Raw genomic sequence first — 18,586 nt, 5'->3', positions numbered from 1 at the left:
GCCCCATAGCATGATGTTTCCACCCCCATGCTTCACAGTAGGTATGGTGTTCTTGGGATGCAACTCAGTATTCTTCTTCCTCCAAACACGACGAGTTGAGTTTATACCAAAAAGTTCTACTTTGGTTTCATCTGACCACATGACATTCTCCCAATCCTCTGCTGTATCATCCATGTGCTCTCTGGCAAACTTCAGACGGGCCTGGACATGCACTGGCTTCAGCAGCGGAACACGTCTGGCACTGCGGGATTTGATTCCCTGCCGTTGTAGTGTGTTACTGATGGTGACCTTTGTTACTTTGGTCCCAGCTCTCTGCAGGTCATTCACCAGGTCCCCCCGTGTGGTTCTGGGATCTTTGCCCACCGTTCTCATGATCATTCTGACCCCACGGGATGAGATCTTGCGTGGAGCCCCAGATCGAGGGAGATTATCAGTGGTCTTGTATGTCTTCCATTTTCTGATGATTGCTCCCACAGTTGATTTTTTCACACCAAGCTGCTTGCCTATTGTAGATTCACTCTTGCCAGTCTGGTGCAGGTCTACAATACTTTTCCTGGTGTCCTTCGAAAGCTCTTTGGTCTTGGTCATGGCGGAGTTTGGAGTCTGACTGTTTGAGGCTGTGGACAGGTGTCTTTTATACAGATGATGAGTTCAAACAGGTGCCATTCATACAGGTAACGAGTGGGGGACAGAAAAGCGTCTTACAGAAGACGTTACAGGTCTGTGAGAGCCAGAGATTTTCCTTGTTTGAGGTGACCAAATACTTATTTTCCACCCTAATTTACCAATAAATTCTTTACAAATCCTACCATGTGAATTCATGGATTTTTTTTCACATTCTGTCTCTCACAGTTGAAGTGTACCTCTGGTGCAAATTACTGACCTCTGTCATCATTTTAAGTGGGGGAACTTGCACAATCGGTGGCTGACTAAATACTTTTTTGCCCCACTGTATATATCATAAATGAAGGATAAGCCAGATGTATCTTTTTGTATTTGTCCAACAGAAGGGGAAGGTGAAGGAGGCTGCACAGCGTTATCAGTACGCTCTCAAAAAGTTTCCACGCGAAGGCTTCAGCGAGGACCTTAAGACATTCAGGGAACTCAAAGTATCGCTCTTCCTCAACCTGTCCCGATGTCGAAGGAAAATGAACGTAAGTCAGCAGAAAAGCAGCAACAGTGAAAAACACTAAATTGTTAAAACTGAAGGATGTTACTAAAGCCTTTGACGGTTAATGATACTATTGGCCACATGTCAATTTCTCTCACTGTTCTGTAGTGTTCATTATTCTTCTCCTGTGCTTAATCTCTCCAGGACTTTGGGATGGCTGAGGAATTTGCTACTAAAGCGCTCGAACTGAAACCAAAATCTTATGAGGCATACTACGCCAGGGCACGCGCCAAGCGTAGCAGCAGGTACACTCATTTTTATCCTTGTACAGATCAGAAGAATGCTTTCCTTTTTCCTTACCCCTTTCTCCGTGGTCTTCCTTTTTAAAGGATCTCTATATTCCTCCCCCAGATTTTACAGTTTTGCGTAATTTACTTTATTTATTTTATTTATTTTCTATTATTTTAGACAATTTCCTGAAGCCTTAGAGGACCTGAATGAAGCCATAAAGCAGTGCCCCAATAACAGAGAAATCCAGCGGCTGCTCCAGAGGGTGGAAGAGGAATGCCACCAACTTAACCAGGAGGAGCACCAGCAGCAGGACCTGGAGCTGGAGCCTCCTCCCTCACCCCCTCCTACACCTCCCCCAGAAGAGGAGGAGTCCCTGTCTCTGTCCATGCCTCTCCCCCCTCCACCAGAGCCCCGTCTGGAAGACATGGAGCCCGTACAGGACTTGTTTGAGGATGAGGACTACCTGGAGCAGGAGCTGGAAGCTATGTCGATGGGTCTGCCCCCACCTGAGTCCCTCTCAAATCCCTCCAGCCTTCCTATAATTCAGAGTCCACCCCTCTCCCCCACACATCCAGATCAGATTTACTTGGCTGGAGGCTCACCCATGGGCCAGCCCTATGAATACCACCCCACCTCTTCCTCCATGTCCTCCCCAACTCGGGGCTCCTACCAGCCCACGTCACCCTCCCTCTCTCCAACACATCAGAACTCCCATTACAGACACAGTCCCCCTCACACCTCCCCAGTACACCAGCCATCCTACCGCTTCAGCCCACCTCCTATGGGTACCGGGGGTCAGGGGATGGATCACCAGAGCCCACCGCCTTCCCCTTTACGTCGGGCTGCTCAGTATAGAGCCAGTCCACCGTTAGAAAGTGTTTGTCTGTACAGGTCTCAGTCTGGGTCACCTGTGCGCTATCAGACAGAGCAGCTTCCTGGAAGACCCAAATCTCCCCTCTCCAAGATGAGCAGCCAACGTTCTTTCCAGCTGAGTTCGCAGCCCTCTTTATCCTCACAACACCACCAAGCCCAAGGCCTCCGTCTGCAGCCTTCCATAGCCCAAATAGTCCGCACAAACCAGCCCAGCAACGTAATGGGAAATAGTAGTTATGGTGGCCAGATGGGCCACTCCATGGGTGGTCGCTATCAAGGGGGTTCAGTGGATGTAGAGAGCCGCTTGGTGTACCAACCCTCACTGGATGGACGGTCAATGTCCCAAGTCCAGGCCAGCCTCAGTTCTGGGGCCCTCTGTCAGCACGGCGGCCGAGGAGGGGTTATGGAGTCGAGCCTGTTGAAGGATGAGCTACCCCAGCGCCCCTCCTCTGCCTACCGCGCCAGCAGTGGGGGCCCAGGGGGCATCCGTTACAGCCAGACACCTCAGATAAGCCGCAGCCAGTCAGCCGCCTACTACCCAGTCTCTGAACACGTTCTTGAGCGTGCCAATGCTATGCCCCCCTGCCAGCTGGGCTCTCCCGAGATCCCCCATATGGTTAGACGCCCTGTGAGTGCCAATACTACTGAAATGAAGCAGCATGTGCCCACCCCTAGGCCTCTCATCCATTCTCAGAGTGTAGGCCTTCGATTCTCACCTTCCAGCAACAACATCTCAACTGGATCCACCTCGAATTTAGCCCCGGGTTTCAGGCCTTCCTCTTCCATTCAGCAGATGGAGATTCCCTTACAAGCCACATACGAGCGCACCTGTGATGACATCTCTCCCATTTCTCCCTCCCAGGGTGGTGGGGGGTTGTATCAGGGAGAGACCACTCGCTCCCGCAATACGCCTTTTATGGGGATCATAGACAAGACGGCTCGGACTCAGCAGTACCTGCATCAGCCCTCACGGTCCAGGGCAATGACATCTATGGACTCTGCCATCAGCCCCACCTCCCCCGGTCAGCTGGTCCAGCAAGGTTCCACCTACAGTCCCCCCGCCTCACTGGGTAATATCGCCTACTACAACAAGACCAACAACGCCCAAAACGGACACCTGTTAGAAGAGGATTACTACTCCCAGACTCAGCCCCCCTCTCTGGGAAAGCTGGCCAATGGCTCCCGTGGCAGTGGGGACATCCTGGAACGGGTCAGCCAGGTGCCCACCTACCCAGACGTGAAGGTGGCGAGGACTCTGCCCGTGGCACAGGCCTACCAGGACAACATGTACCGACAGCTCTCGCGTGACTCCCGGACCCAAGGCCCCACCTCCCCCATCAAACCAAAGAGACCATTTGTGGAGTCGAATGTGTGATGGCCTGTCTGTGATTGGATGGTTGGACTGGGCTTGTTAGTGGAACTGAGAGAGTAAAAAATATTTAGCTCGACAGAAGATGTGATGGGGTGTGTGTGTGTCATGGACGAACTCATCTCAACGAACTCACTAGAGAAAGAAAACCACAAAGCCAACAAACACACTTTAGGGTATTAGACATTATCTTATATGAAAAACATAACGATGAGAAGTGATTCTTTCAATATCATAATCTGCAAACAGGTAGGATAACAGGAGGATCGCAAGTTCTAATCTAAATCAGAGACCAGTTCACTTCCGACACGTGGCACATTGTCCCCACGTGTGACCACATCAGGTGGGACTCCAAGAGTGAAAGTACTACCCATCGGACTCTACTTGTGGACTCTGTATCCATCTTCTGTTCTTTCAAAGTGTGCTCTTAACCAAGGTTGCTAGTAGGCTCTATTCTATGTAATACAATATTATATGTTCAATACTGTACATTGCTCAGAAAATACAAATGGCTCAACAACTCAGTACTTAGAGAAAAATGACAATATTTATAATTAAGTTATATATTGTACATAAAAAGAAAACAAAACATAGTTTGCATTTTGAATTTTATTCTGTTAACCCTGCCTCTGTGTCACACTGCAAGTCATACGGATGTGGAAAACCGACCGGTGGACAAGGGACACAGACAAACTTTGACTGATGAAGTTACCTCTGTTGTGTCAAAATAAAAAGAATTTTGCTATAATATAATGCAAGCGAATGTGTCAACCTGCAGATTATTTTTTGATAGATTAGTTAGAAAATGATAAAGTTATCATTCCCACTTCCCCAGCAACATCTTCACAACATATTTTGCTCTATCAGCAAACCAAAAGAGTTTAAGGAGAAAGCAGAAGAGCAACAAATCTTCACCCTCTTTTAAATGATATCAGTCGATAATCACAGTAATTAAATATGTATTGTCTGTCAGGCAATAATAGCAAATTATTTTGGCTGCAACTTGTCTTTCACTCAGTTGGGTGCTTTTATCAAATGGCAGAAAAATCAAAATCAAAGTTTGCCTCTGTCCCTCCTCCGTGTGAGCGATGGTGGAAAGTACTCAGCGACTAAAAGCAAGCAAATGCATACACAACCACTGTTACCAACCTTTCCCTTTCTTCTGCATTGTTTTTATGATTTCTTTTAAATCATAATGCATTTTTATTCAGCCACTTCTGTACTAAAATGCCTGACAAGGTCTTAACTAATGGTGCACTTTATGTATTTTACTTACTTTGTTGTTACGATTGTTACATTAGGAGTAAGTGAAAGTGGGCGTGTGATCCGTCAGATCGCTGATCAGTGCTAACCAGACTACGACAGACACTTATTATGTGAATTGCAATGCAGTGGTGAGTGACAATGTTCAGAATCTGGGATGATATATAAACTTTCTAGCACAAGAGGTATGTATTGGCTCAGATATTTCACTCTGTCCAGTTCAGGTTTGTTAGATAGTTTGTCTGTTTAGAGAGGCAAATCATACTTAAGTAACTCCACCTCATAAAAATATATTCCTCTAACTCTAAATCACTGGTTTTGACACCATGTCCACTGGCACACGTCTTCTAAATAAATCGAACCTACTGCAACAACAAAAGCCTGAGATTTCAGTATCCAGGAGCTCTGTAATTTGGAGTTTGAGTCATAGAGATGATGAATAATGAAAATATTGAAGTAATTTATATATGTGGGAATGATTATAGACTATTTGTCTGTAACATTTTATTTTGGATGTCTGATAAAGAATAAATGGAGACAGTTGTCCTCAGTTTCACCTGCTACTGGAGAGAAGCCCTACTTAACTTTACAGAAATGAAGGTATAAACTGTATTATACTTAATTTAAACAGGACTTTTTAAGTTGAGGTTATTTGAGGGTGTATGGTTTCAAGCTATCTGTGTATATTAGTTCGCTGTAAATAGTCTGATGCATGTTCTATTCTTTCCATGACCTCAAGCAGAAACATGTATAGCAGTGTCTCTGGTGTGTGTGTGGTACAACGTTTGGATTAAGATGAGGAGACTGCTATCCCCCGAACTTATCCTTGTCATTTTCCCTCAACCACGCCAGACAAAAAAGTTCTTTTTATTTTATTTTAACATATTTGCTTGCTGAGCAGAGTTCTCTTGTCTGTAAATGTGAGCTTTCAGATCGCTGTGAAGTTTAATTAAAAACAATAAAAAAGAATGTGTTTTTATCTCATGATAACTGATTGTAATCTGTACAGTCGAACATATGTATTGGAAAAAAGGAGAACATATTTATAAATGGTTACCAACTGAAACACGCCCTGCATGTCAATCATTTATTTTTTTGCTGATTTGGGAATAACATAGGAATGTAGCTTTCAAGTTTTTCGGTCACAAAGCAATAACACAAAACTGAGCATCAGACATCTGCACAATGTTCAAATTCTTTGCCTTTCACTAGTCGCAAATCTGAGGTTTTAAACCTCGGTAACAATCTTTGACTCGTAAAGATTCAAACAACACAAAATGCACATAAACAAAGTTGCACTTTTCCCAATAAAGTCGATATTTAGCAAAAATACTGTAGTATTTACAACACTTAAGATTGCACTAGATTCACTAGAGACATACTTTACGCCACAATGTCTCAATACCGGCACTTTTAAAATCATCAAATAAGAGGAAAAACACAGGTCACAGACTGGATAAAAGGCCATTGTTTAGTGAATTTTAAGACGTGAAAATTAAACTTAACCCATACCCATCAAAATGGTTCTGAAACGCAGCGAACATTAAACATTAAATGTGTTTATACAAACTCTGAAGGAAACTCCAGTTTTGGGAGGTGTTTAAGGTGCACATCATGTGTGGAGGAACTCTTCTAGTCTTTCTTTTTTTTGAATGTTAATAGGTGTACCAGCCCAGGCACAAGTACCATAACGATCAGAGGCACTAGGACGAATTTGACAAAGAACAGGCTGTAGAAAAGGCCCAGTGGTCGGACCGGGAGCGGTAGACGATTCACGTGGTAAAGACCCATGGATGATACAGCCATAGACAAAGCTCTGGGAGCCCAAGGTAGAGACCATCCACCAGGCTTCCAGTACTGTGCCAGCCCCAAACCCAACAGGGCCCCACAGTCTCGGGTGAGAGAGGAGAATGGGGCTGTGTCCAAACGAATCCATTCTGCATGGCTGCACCATTTCTTGGCCAAAGCAATAGACCTGTTGAATCAAAAACATGACCGGTCATGGAAGGAAGTCCCTTTATATTATCACTATATATACTGATCAGACTCACTGATTAAACATTAATGTAATAGAGTAACTCACCAGGAGAGGTCAATTCCCAGCTGCTGTAATCCAGCATGGAGCATCAGAGCTCCGAACAGCAGCCCAAAGCTTAAACTAAAGAAGAACAGCAGGGGGCGACCTTCTGGTACTCTGCAGCTCAGGACAATCCCCAGAATGAAACCTGACAAGAGCATTTCATCAGATTAAGCTGCACACATGGGAAAACTACCCTATGGGTCTGACAAATCCAATTATGAAATTCTTTTTTGGGAACTACAAAAATCCTGTAGAATTGCACAGATAGTTGATAGCAAGCAGCTCAAAAACCAGCACAAGTGATGATGGAGTGCACTAGTTCTACATCTGTGTTAGAAATATTAACACTGAATAATGTTTTGGAGCAACCAATGCTTTGATTCAGAGGACACCTGTTTTAGGAGGGGCATCAATCATTTCAGCAAATCACATTCTGCAGCACAGCTGCATATTTACACAATCTAGGTCTTAAACATTCTTGCCTGTAATCCATTAGAGTCAGTCAGTGAAAATATTTAGTGTATTTTGAATTTAAACCTGTATGATTTGCAGCTGTGATCATATATCAAACAAAAATGGCTTTTACACTTTGGAGATCACTGCATTTGGCTTTTAATATACTTTTTATAAAGTGCCCCGCCTTTTTCAGAAATATGATTTTTGCATAATATGTATTCAGACCTGTAATGGAGCCAGCAACGACCTGATGAGGAAAGTGTGCGAGGATAAAGATCCTGGAGATTCCAACTGCAACAAGCATCACCACATAGAGGACGTAGGGAGCAGCTGATAAGAGAACACTCCGGATTCAGAAAAGGAGAGATTTGTTTAAAAGTAGTTCCAATGTGCAGCAGTTTTGTGCATTTTTAGAGCCAAAGCAGCATACTGCACTGGATTTAGCTTAAACAGGGACGTACCTGTGAGAACGGGAGTACAGAAAGGACCCCAGCGAGGACACAATGACCCACCAGACTGCTGCTGTCACCATCGCATGTCCAGACGGACTGCCTGAGAAACAGATGCCAACTTTGGACTTGGAGATCTGAATGTTTGATGATTTAAGGACATTGGCTATGACTCAGACACAGTCTATTTTTCTAAGACAACTTCTAACCTGGGCCTGTTTCACAGGTGGACGGAAACTGGTGAATTTTCGGTTGCTTGTTGACAAAAAGACGCGATTCACCGATCCACCAGAATGGCCTCTCTCCAAACAGCAACCTGATTAAAAATAAATATAATATATAAATACATTTACACACACCCCAAATAACACAAATACATTCAAGGTCATGGCTTCACTATATTTTACTACATTTAATACAGTTTTTAACTTGTTGAATCTAAGACTTTTTTTTTTCTCCAAAAGCCTCTACATATTTACTCTTCATTCTTCTTTTTACTTTACTGAATCTTATTTAGTTCAAAGTTCCTTACTGTATTATATTTGGCTTCTCTATACCTCTCCATGAACACTCGCAGAAAATAATTAGTGTAATCAGAAATATCTAAATCAAAATAATACATGGCTTTTAAAAATCTATATTATGTCCATAGTAGTTTAGTTGTATTGTTTCTCTACTTGGTACATTTGTAATGTCTTTTGTATTTTTCCTTTTTTTTTCCTTAATTGTTGAGGATTTGGGGCTTCATTTTTTCTATGCATGTTCCTCTGTCTTTTGCATGTTTTCCTTAAATTTATCTTGTTTTATTTCAAGTTTTTAATGGTATAATGTAAGTGCATTTATTATAATGAAAAAAATGTATTTGTAATAACATTGTAACAACAATGTTATTAGTATGCAGGATCGCACCAAAGTATATTTCAGATCTTGAGGTCCTCAGCTAAGGCTGCTCTGGCCACCCCATAATCTCAGCTGGAAACCAAATGTGTTCAGGCTTTTTCTGTCAGGACACCCTTTCTCTGGTACAATCTGCCTGAGGAGATTTAGCTCATTATAATCTTTTAAATTTCTTAAAGAGACGTTTTACGAGCATTCTTTCCACTTCGTGTTACCACTTTGTTGTCTCTCATATGTGCTTTATTTTATATTCGTATTTGCTTCTTTTAGTAATCATTTTTTAATTTATTTATTTTCGGTCTTTAATTCTCCCGTTTATCTTTGCGTTCTCAGTATTCATATACCTTATGTTGTTTAATTTTTATTTCTTATTAAACGTTTTATTTGCTGTTTCCTATCTCACCTTGTGAAGCATTTTATAACTTTGTTATTATCCATCTATATCGTTGCTTCCCTAAAATTTAATCCGTTGAAAATTTTGGTCAAATTTATGTTATATGGTTACTTCTTGTTTTTAATTTCCATTTCTTTTCGTCGCTTTTCTTGTTACACCAGGCTGTTTGTGGGGAAAATTCCATTGAACGGTCCCAAAGGTTCCGCTCATTTCTGTTTCACGTCGGACTAATACAGGGTTGTACTACTTTGCTGTACCGGAAGCAAAGACTAAACTAAAATTATTTTTATTTGTTTAAACTGGAAAAAATGAACATGTGCAGGCGGTCTTGAATATATAATTAACAATTTTAATGTGAAAAAAGTTATGTATGTAATGTAGCAACATGCTAGCATGAGACATACAACCGCAATGGTAAGTGTAAAAACTAAGATGGACGGGAATATTCAAATCGTGCTTCATTAAAACGCCTTACCATTTGAACACTAAGTTTAACCACTCCGATATAGCTGCCATCCAAAGCACCGCTACCCCAGCTCTCCTGTTGATGAAATAAGTAAAAGGAAAAACGAGCAAAAAGGCTGCTTTAGGGTCTCCCATATGAGTGACCGTAAGCCAGAATTTCTCCTGAGTCTTCGTCCTCTGCTGGAGACCTTCGGCCATCCAGACGCCTTGGGTATAAATCTCCTCCATTCCTTTCTGCCTTCTCCCAGTACAAACACTTTGATATGTAGATGGAAATCTAAAGACAGCCCTTTATTTGATGTGTTACAATGAATTCCACAGTACTGCTCTACATCCGGTAGGGGGCGGGGCACATCGGAAGGCGGTTCAATGGGAAACAAAGCGACATCCTTCGTCGAAGAGAGAAGTTGTATTCGTAGTAGTTCTGCAGTTGAAGACCTTAGTTAGTGATTCAATGACACAACTTTACTTAAACTAGATTTGATTTGGCAGGAATTATAATTCATCACATTAGAAGAAACGATCGACGTACTTTTGTTACGCTCAGGTTTCGTCTCCATACGACATCGCGTCGCTTTACGTAAAGCAGGCGCTCCGGTTTCCTGGCGGAGAAGATGGCGGCTCCTGGACCCGGGGAGTATTTTAGCGTCGGGAGCCATGTCGCATGCGTCACATGCTTGGGCCAACGTCTGCAAGGAGAAGTTGTCGCGTTTGACTACCAGTCCAAGATGTTAACTCTGAGTATCCTTTTGTTTGTTTCGAGCTGCGGATGGAGGGGTTGCTGGCCTGCCTGGCTGCAAGGGCCTGTAGGGTAACCGAAATGTGGCAAATAGTGATCCGCGCAGGCGTAATTGGTGCTAGCAGAAGCACACACGTTTGCCCGTTTTATATATTTTCTTGTTTCGGATAGCACCTCATCTATCTTCTGTCTGTATAAGCCTTTAGTTGGGGTTGCCTGGTAATTTCTTGGCCTCTCGTTAGCCGCTCTAGCAGCGCATGTGTTTTGAATCCACTCATTGTATTGCCAGCCCTCAACATGGATCACTATCTGGCAACGAATCCTCGTAAGGCATCATGGCTGTGTGCTCTCAGCAGGCACAACCGTTGCTAGTTAGCGAGCTAACTGATACTGGGAGAGTCTCGCGTGTTGATGGTCCACATATTGACCTCACATGGTTGGTGGTGCCATCAGCCGGAGATGCTCACGATTATTTGTACAAGTTAGAGATTAAGTGGTTTCCGAGTCCACGCTACACAATCAGGGTGGTTTTAGCATGTTAGCATGCTAGATTTCGGTCAACCCCACACTGCAGCTACTGGCTAGCTCAATTAACGGGTTTGGCGTTCTCAAGCTTATCAGCTGGGCTGTAAATATTGTGTGATTGTGCCACAGTTCATTTTAACATGAGTCATTTGGGTGGGAGTAATAACTTACTTACTAACACTAGTTTGCTGGCGAACATGTCTACACCCATCAGTGTGAGTGAATGAGTGAGTGAGCGAATGTGCATCTTATCATGTTCCTTTATCTCTGATCATAGAGTTAATTGCACAGACTCGTGAGGTTATCGTGTAGTTGTCGTCATTGTGGCCAAACTTTGAGGTGATTAAATCAAATGAAGAGTGGGGAGCGCTTAGAGCTGATAGTCATGGTCTTTCTAAGTGTTAGTTTAACACTAAAAACACTTTGTGACGTTGTCTGAGCTGTAGAAACGCCTGGACACCTACTTTCAGCTCTACAATGTGTGATAATGACGTTATAAACGTGTAAGTGTGCTCAATAGCCATACAGGCATTGTATGTATTGTATGACTAATCGAGGTAATATGTTCACATGCTAAGTTTGAATGCAAGGCCTGTGTAAAATCAGATGACTTTTCTTATGTATTTATCGACTTTCAGACAGTCGTTTCCAATGTATTTATTGCAAGAATTCGGTTTATTCATCAACAGAAGTCATAACTTAAGTTTTTTTTTATTTTTTATGGATCAGTTTGCCAAAAAACATATACCGCTCAGTTAGATCTAATGTTCATAAATGGTGTGCCTTGGGATTTAGTGGGATCCATCTATTATTTAAGCAGCTGCACTAGAACTTAATGAGTTGAATTTATATTTGCTAAATTAGCGAACTTCTAAGGTCCCAAAAGATGGTGAGGAAAACAGGACAGTGGATCACTGTATTTTGTGAACCAGAGAGTGGGCAATCCCCTGCCTATACAAAAGAGACTATCTGTGAATGACAGTATTATCTTTCAAGACAAGTTGACTAATCTTAACATTATTCCAAGACGGGATACTTAAACCCACACTCGATTTGAATTAGAGGCAGACAGTTTGTTGGAATATCTGTGGAGGGAAACTATATGGGAGTAGAACTTACTGCAAAGTGCAAAAGGGCTATTTTGCTACAGGCGTGCTATCATAAGTGTATAGTCAAAAGAAGAATTGATTGCATGGAGGATGTTCTATGCAGATGTGAATTCATGTGTGCCATGAAATGTTGGTTTGCTCTTAGGTGCACAAAACATTTGAAAACTGCTGCTGTGATATAGAACCCAGAGCGAAACAAAAATCAGACTAGTTCTTATGTTACGCTTGAGTTCCCAAGTCAGCAGTTTACTGTTTAAGTAAAATTTCCCGAGAGTTGTTATAACTAGTTACTGTACAGTGAGAGGAAACTTTACGTGTTATGACTTAAATAAATAACAAACAGGCAGTGTTAAAGCCCAAACAATGTGTGTATTTCCGGTCAGTCATAGAGCGAGCCAGCCCTGTATTAAGTAGCAATAATAATAACACTTTAGTAATGTAGCTCTTTTTGAGACTTTGTTACAATAAGCTTCACAATCAGTAATCAGCAAGAGAAGGTAAAATGGTAACAGCAGCAAGTAAACACTGAAAAACTTGGATAAACTTGATATGACGGGTAATAAATAAATCAATGCAGTAATAATAAATTAAAGTGGAGTGGTGATAAAGCAATTTCACTCGCTAAAAGCCGTTATGGTAAGTTGTAGATACTGGGTTTGCTGACCTCGTTATGGGTGCTTCGTGACTGTGGATCAGTACATGTTTTTTTTTTTTTTTTGCAGTTTTTCCTCTCATAACACATTTTAGCCGTCTCCATTCATTCTTTCATTCATTCATAGATGCTACAGGTGGCAGCAATGCTTTCGGTAGTCCCATGCTGTAACTGGCACTACCTTTCACTGTCAGTGTTTGTCAGCCAGTGTTCTCTGAATAATGAGCTTCTCTGTGCAGAAAACCAATGTCCCAAGTTCTTCAAGGGGACAGATAATAGTCATTTTTGTTCTGTCATTCACTGTCACAAAGTTGTTTGCCTTGACCTAAGTGCCTTCAAAGAATGTGCTTCCTCCAGTGGTAAGCCAAACCTCAACGACGTCATCCTGATCAACTTAGCCTATGTTTCTGATGTGGACATTATAAATGACCGCACTGAGACTCCACCCCCTCTAGCATCACTGAATGTTAGCAAGGTAAGTCCAATAATTTATTTTCTTTTTATACCATTTATTGGTTTTTATGCCTCGGGTTACATCAAGTGTGGTGGGTGTCAGGCGCTGTTGGTGAATGGGCCAGGATATCTCCTAACTTTACAATGAGGATTGCCTGAATGCTCCAAAAATACTTGGCCCTCAGTGAAATACTGTATTCTTTTGGCCAAAATGCATTTGCCGTTTCGGCTGCGTTTTGAAGAGGCTGTGAAATGGGGCTGGCATCGTCAGTAGGTCTAGAAATAGACTTCTGAGGATTGAGACCCTGATTTGGAAAATTGGAACACAGCAGAAATAAAAGTCAGTGTTTATAGATTATTTCCCTCCCCCCACTTAAATAAAGTAAGCCCAAACTGAGGCCGTGAATAAATGGAGACATGTCGAGGGTGTTTAAATGCTGAGATATAAACACTGCCTCTGTAATCCTATGCGGGAAAGTGAAATGTACTTTTATATAAACCAAGTTCACTGCTGGAGTGCTGAACCTAAAATCACAATTGGAACCTGAAATTTAGTTTTTGCAGTTAAAAGAATAAGCTGTTCTTGTTTCAGACCAAATATTTGATGTGCCTAAAGAAAAAAAAAAATTAAATAAAAAAATGCTGTGTGTTCTGTTTTAATCTTTACAGCTTGCCAATCGAGCACGGACAGAAAAAGAGGACAAGCTGTCCCAAGCCTATGCAATCAGTGCTGGGGTTTCTGTGGAGGGCCAACAGCTATTCCAGACTATTCACAAAACGTAAGAACTTTATGCTACTGTTCATTCACTTCACAGGTCAGATGGGGGTAAATGTTCACCTGATCGGGTCAAATTTCTCACTGCATACTATATGTATCATTGACCACTAATTTGTGAGTATTTTATGCCACTAGTGGCTTAAATCACTTAAAGATCTTCATCATTCAATCAAAATCAATGGAAGGACACTCACTGACCATCTTGAATCCTACAAAGAGATTATAACAACAAAGATTTTTAATGTCATGTCAAAAAGGGAAGTAAAATATTCAAAAGAAAACCCAACAGTTCAGCAGAATCATGCTGCTTATTTAGAAAACAGAAAGCAATGACATCATTTTTTTCCTTTTAAAAAAGCTGACTTTGAAAGTTTGAAATGTGAACTAATATAATTTTTTCTCTAGCCATGTTAAAAATGAAAAATTCACAGTGTACACATCTGTACATTGTGCAGATGTGTACACAACAGTGAAAACAAACCAGTGAACTTGCTGTTTGAAGAATTAGATTGAATTTTAAATACATAGATTTTTTTTTTCTCCCATTGCCAAAACTTTCAGGGATTTTCTTGATAGTTTAATAACCTCACAGTTGCATCAGAGTGAAGCTCTTGCCAGCATTCAGATACAGTTATGACCGTATTTATTTGGACAGAATGGACAATGACAACTTTAATTTTAGCTACACTGAAACCTGCTTCAAGTTACATTTATACAACTGGTGTATAACTCTTGGCTTTCCCAAAAAGTTGATCCTGTTCATCTGGACTGGTTTTCAGCGGGAGAAACATTTCATCACTCATCCAAGTGACTTCTTCAGTCTTAGCTGACTGCAGGTCTCCCCAACTTTATAAACAGTACATTTGCACAGTGACTGAAATACTAATGATCAAGGAACTGACCTCACAGCCCATTGTTCCTTCAGTGGGCTAGTTTCAGTCCTTCAGTTTCAGTCTGATCGCAGTTTTTTATAAATTAAGCAGGTAAAAAGTCTGGTGATCATCGTGGCTTTAGAGTTTGGAAGCTGTTTCTGTGAATCTACGATATGTGATGAAAGGAGCTGTCAATGCAGGCCAGAACGACGTGTCTGAGAGATCATAGACTCTAGATTACAGTGCAGCAACTACTCCTGGCCATCATGCAGTGTTGGATGAAGTAACAGCAATGACTAGTTGTCTGTGGGCTCTTCACTTGTCTGAGTCCATAACGGTGTTTAATGCCCTGCTTTAGGCTGCAGAGTCAAATCTCGATCTTTGTAATTGTAATGGGGACAGATGGATGCTTTGCTGGGCTTGGCAATTTAAAAAAAAAAAAAGAAGAAGAAGAAGCCTGGAACAGTGGTAGGTGATGACAGGATCCTTTCTATAGTCAATAAGAAACACCCCCATCATATGTCCATCATAGAGAGAATACTCTGTGACAAGCTGCAAAATGGCGATCGTTGATCAGTCACAAGGTCAGGTTAGTGGGAAGAAGGAACAAAAAAAAGGGGGGGAAAGCCAGACCTGTTTAGGAACAGCAATATTTGGACAGTCAAATGCAGCTAGGTTGACTGCTTTACAATGCAAATTGAAACTTACTGAGAATGCACTACAAAAACAAAGCGAAAGTTGTTGGAAGGCAGAGATGTTGAATTTCAACAATAACCTGATCTTAACCCACTCGAGCAAGAATTTCCTTCAGTTGTGTGATAAAGGAAAAGGAATGCAAAGTATTAAACCCAGTCATTGATGTCTGAGATTTAGGAGTAAATCGGTTTCAATTTACTATAATCTGTAAATTGAAACCGAAATGTATTTTCATCTTGTTCCCTTTGAGCTGATTCATGAAGATGAATGCGCCTCTTGATAATTTAACTTTTACACTTTGTGACATGAAGGAATCAGGCTGAAGTTTCAGATATCTGATCCAGCCATGTTTTAGCCCTGAATCAGACTGTAATTGGATACCTGTCTGAGCCTTTTCCGTCTTCTTTAGTCAAAGGTCATATTTTGAATAAAATCTTTTTTGCAGCTCACATAGTTTTTGATTTAAAATGTTTTCAAAAACACAGGAGACCAGATGCCCCACAGAATTGTTCACTCAGAAACGTGAAACCTGTCCATTGTTGGCTCTGGTTTCACTTTCAGGTCGTTAACTCTCCGTATGACAAATGTGCTGCTTGTTTAACCTGCTTAAACTGGTTACCTTAGAAACAGAGCTATAGATGTCATAAACACTAGTATGAAATTTGCAGAAAGAAAACAAAAAAGCATTTTCAGCTGTGGCTAAAAGGTCGTTTTCTTTTCTTTACAGCATCAAAGACTGTAAATGGCAGGAGAAGAACATTATTGTGATGGACGACGTCATAATCTCACCGCCTTACCAGGTTGAGAACTGCAAAGGCAAAGAGGGAAGCGCTTTAAGTCATGTACGCAAAATAGTAAGTACTACTACACTTTCTATTTTCACATGTGTAACTGTTTATTTCATGATGACTTTGTCTTCAGCTTTTGCTTTTACTTGATTGGGGGGGTTAGAGATGAGTGGCATTTTCAGACTTGATTTTTTTTTCCTCTTTTTTGTGTGTGAGCATGTGCTCATCTCCACATGCTTGCAAGTTTGGATTAATCTAATAAATCCGCAAATCCCTCGACCTCTGTTACTTCACCTTTGTCCGTGATGAGTGCCCCATATGCTTCATTTTTAACAACAGTTTTTTGAAGTTGTATGCAAATATGATCGCTGTGCTCTGTGTTGAATGTTCTGTTCTTGGTAGCATGCGTCACTAATTCCCTGAAGGCATATAATCGTTCTTATTGAATGAGTTCAGTTCCACTCTTAGCCTCTTCCTCGCTGACGATTTGATCGCTTTTCTAGGAAAATTCAAGCCTGTAAATCTGTGCTGTCTTGTTTTGGGCACAGACAGAAAACGGTGTAAATGGAAAGTGCAAATGTTCCCCCGATTAGACACTTTCCCCCCCACCCAACGCAGTGTAAGACTTCCACATTCAAGTGTATACAGTAGGTGTGTGTCTGTCACATAAAGCTGCTCAATCGTTACAAACTATTATCAGGATTATTTAGCACAGTCATTCGTAAACTTAAGAGTCTCATCTCGAAGGGGGATGACCAGTGAATAAGCTGCAGGTCAACTGCTGGAGGGAGGTGGGTGCAGACAGGGATGGGGACCTTGGAGCACCTGCATGGCAGCAACAGGGTGAGCGATGGAGAGCTTAAGCTGACTGCCAGCTGTTAGGCACCACAGAAAGCGAACTGTTGTGAGACACCCTGAGCAATCAAGAGAACCACTAATAGCACTTTACACAGGTTCATATATGGAGACTTTGTGAGTTTGACTTTCGGTAAAAAAAAAAGTTAAAGGGGGGGGGGGGGGGTGTGTATCTCTGGCTTTCGGTCCTCTGTGCAGAAATCACGTGTATTTTTATGCCATGGAGCTGAGAGCAGCTTCTTGAATATGCCAGTCATTGGTGTTGCATTCGGTGGCCTCAGGCCTCATTCTCTAGTTTTTATACACCCATTCCCATCACACTCCAGAACTTGACAGACACTTTGTTGATGGGTACCAGATGGTCATGGCTAAACACGATTTGAATTGAGCAAGACCACATTCATTTAGCTATTAACTTTAGCTATGGTCCCAGTGAGGGGAACTTAAAGATAAGCATGTGTTTGGGGGGCCGTAACAGTAATTCGTCATAAGACTTGCTTTTTATATTTGGAAAATGTTTGAGCTTCTCGGAGCCGGTGACTTGTTTTGTTTCACGTCAGTTGTGACTCAATTTTGTTGTTATTCCTATCTTTGGTTTTTCCAGGCTGAAACAAGTTCAGATTTGTCTCGTTTCTGTCAATTTGGTGTCTCTATGTTCTATCTGTAAACCATAGCTGGTTCAAGTCTCACCATAGGAATTTTATCTATTAATAATGTTTTCTTTATTGTTTTTGCTTTACCCTCACAGGTTGAGAAACATTTTAGAGACGTGGAAAGTCAGAAGTCCATGCAACGTTCACAAGCACAGCAAACACAGAAGGACTCCACTTTATCTTCTTGAGTTGGCGGTGCGGGTCGGCCGGAGAAGGCGACGCGGGTGGTTTTGTTCCCACTGCCAGACAAAGTCGGCATTCCTTCTCCACAGTCGGAGACCACCAGGAGGAGCGTTGAGGGCCCTGGATCCCGAAGATCAAAATACCATTAAATGAAAAAGACAAAAAAAGAAAGAGGAAAGATTAAATCTTAAATTAGACTTTATAAAGAATAATTTAAACATGAACCATAAACCAACCATAGTTTCCTTAACTAACTTGTCTCATTCTGCCCCCACTCCTCCCCTCTTGTCCTTGAAGCCTTTTCTTTTTCCCGCCCTCCTTCCTTTGCCTTCAGTTCCATTTCAAAAAAGAGAAAACTAGAGCAGTCAGAAAGGCTTGTTAGCTTTATTTTCTGTCATTGTTTCCTTTCTTTTCTTTTTTTTTTTCTTTTTTTTTTTTTGCTGTATCCATGTTCTACTGTCTGTATTTTCTGTATTTTAAACAAAATGTGACTTGAAATGCCACACTTTAAAGGACATTTTCTAAAATAAAAGTAACAAAAATTCTGACTGTAATACCGTAATTTTCAACGACTTTTTTGAGAGCAACTTGTTTTTGTTTTGTTTTTGTTTTTTTTTGTTTTTTTTAATTGCCAG

At 41.5% G+C, this 18,586-nt stretch overlaps 3 protein-coding genes across 14 annotated transcripts in view; 2 read left to right on the top strand and 1 right to left on the bottom strand.

The window, feature by feature from the left end:
- Positions 1 to 5,973, top strand: part of tanc2b (tetratricopeptide repeat, ankyrin repeat and coiled-coil containing 2b) — a 171,438-nt gene extending 165,465 nt beyond the window's left edge. For all 12 annotated transcript variants that reach the window (XM_085285134.1, XM_085285140.1, XM_085285137.1 and 9 more), the window contains 3 exons: positions 1,008 to 1,154; positions 1,316 to 1,416; positions 1,580 to 5,973. In XM_085285134.1, coding sequence (XP_085141260.1) covers positions 1,008 to 1,154; positions 1,316 to 1,416; positions 1,580 to 3,650 — 2,319 coding nt within the window. In that variant the 3' untranslated portion in view covers positions 3,651 to 5,973. The remainder of the gene's footprint in view (positions 1 to 1,007; positions 1,155 to 1,315; positions 1,417 to 1,579) is intronic.
- Positions 5,961 to 10,074, bottom strand: g6pc3 (glucose-6-phosphatase catalytic subunit 3). The gene is made up of 6 exons (XM_085285150.1): positions 9,659 to 10,074; positions 8,102 to 8,208; positions 7,905 to 7,995; positions 7,669 to 7,787; positions 6,991 to 7,132; positions 5,961 to 6,882 (listed from the first exon to the last, which is right to left on the bottom strand). Exons 1-6 carry the CDS (start codon positions 9,874 to 9,876, stop codon positions 6,540 to 6,542), a joined length of 1,020 nt encoding a protein of 339 aa, XP_085141276.1. The 5' UTR covers positions 9,877 to 10,074; the 3' UTR covers positions 5,961 to 6,539.
- On the top strand, positions 10,015 to 18,505 carry lsm12b (LSM12 homolog b). The gene is made up of 5 exons (XM_085285152.1): positions 10,015 to 10,389; positions 13,015 to 13,148; positions 13,796 to 13,905; positions 16,200 to 16,326; positions 17,864 to 18,505. Exons 1-5 carry the CDS (start codon positions 10,263 to 10,265, stop codon positions 17,954 to 17,956), a joined length of 591 nt encoding a protein of 196 aa, XP_085141278.1. The 5' UTR covers positions 10,015 to 10,262; the 3' UTR covers positions 17,957 to 18,505.
- The last annotated feature ends 81 nt before the right edge of the window (positions 18,506 to 18,586 follow it).

Source organism: Mchenga conophoros, linkage group LG8, assembly GCF_057382185.1.
Source record: "Mchenga conophoros isolate Kocher_MC1m ecotype Shallow Benthic linkage group LG8, M_conophoros_male_GT1.1, whole genome shotgun sequence".
In the NCBI taxonomy this organism is placed as follows: Eukaryota; Metazoa; Chordata; class Actinopteri; order Cichliformes; family Cichlidae; genus Mchenga; species Mchenga conophoros.
This window is presented reverse-complemented; position numbering and strand designations above follow the sequence as displayed.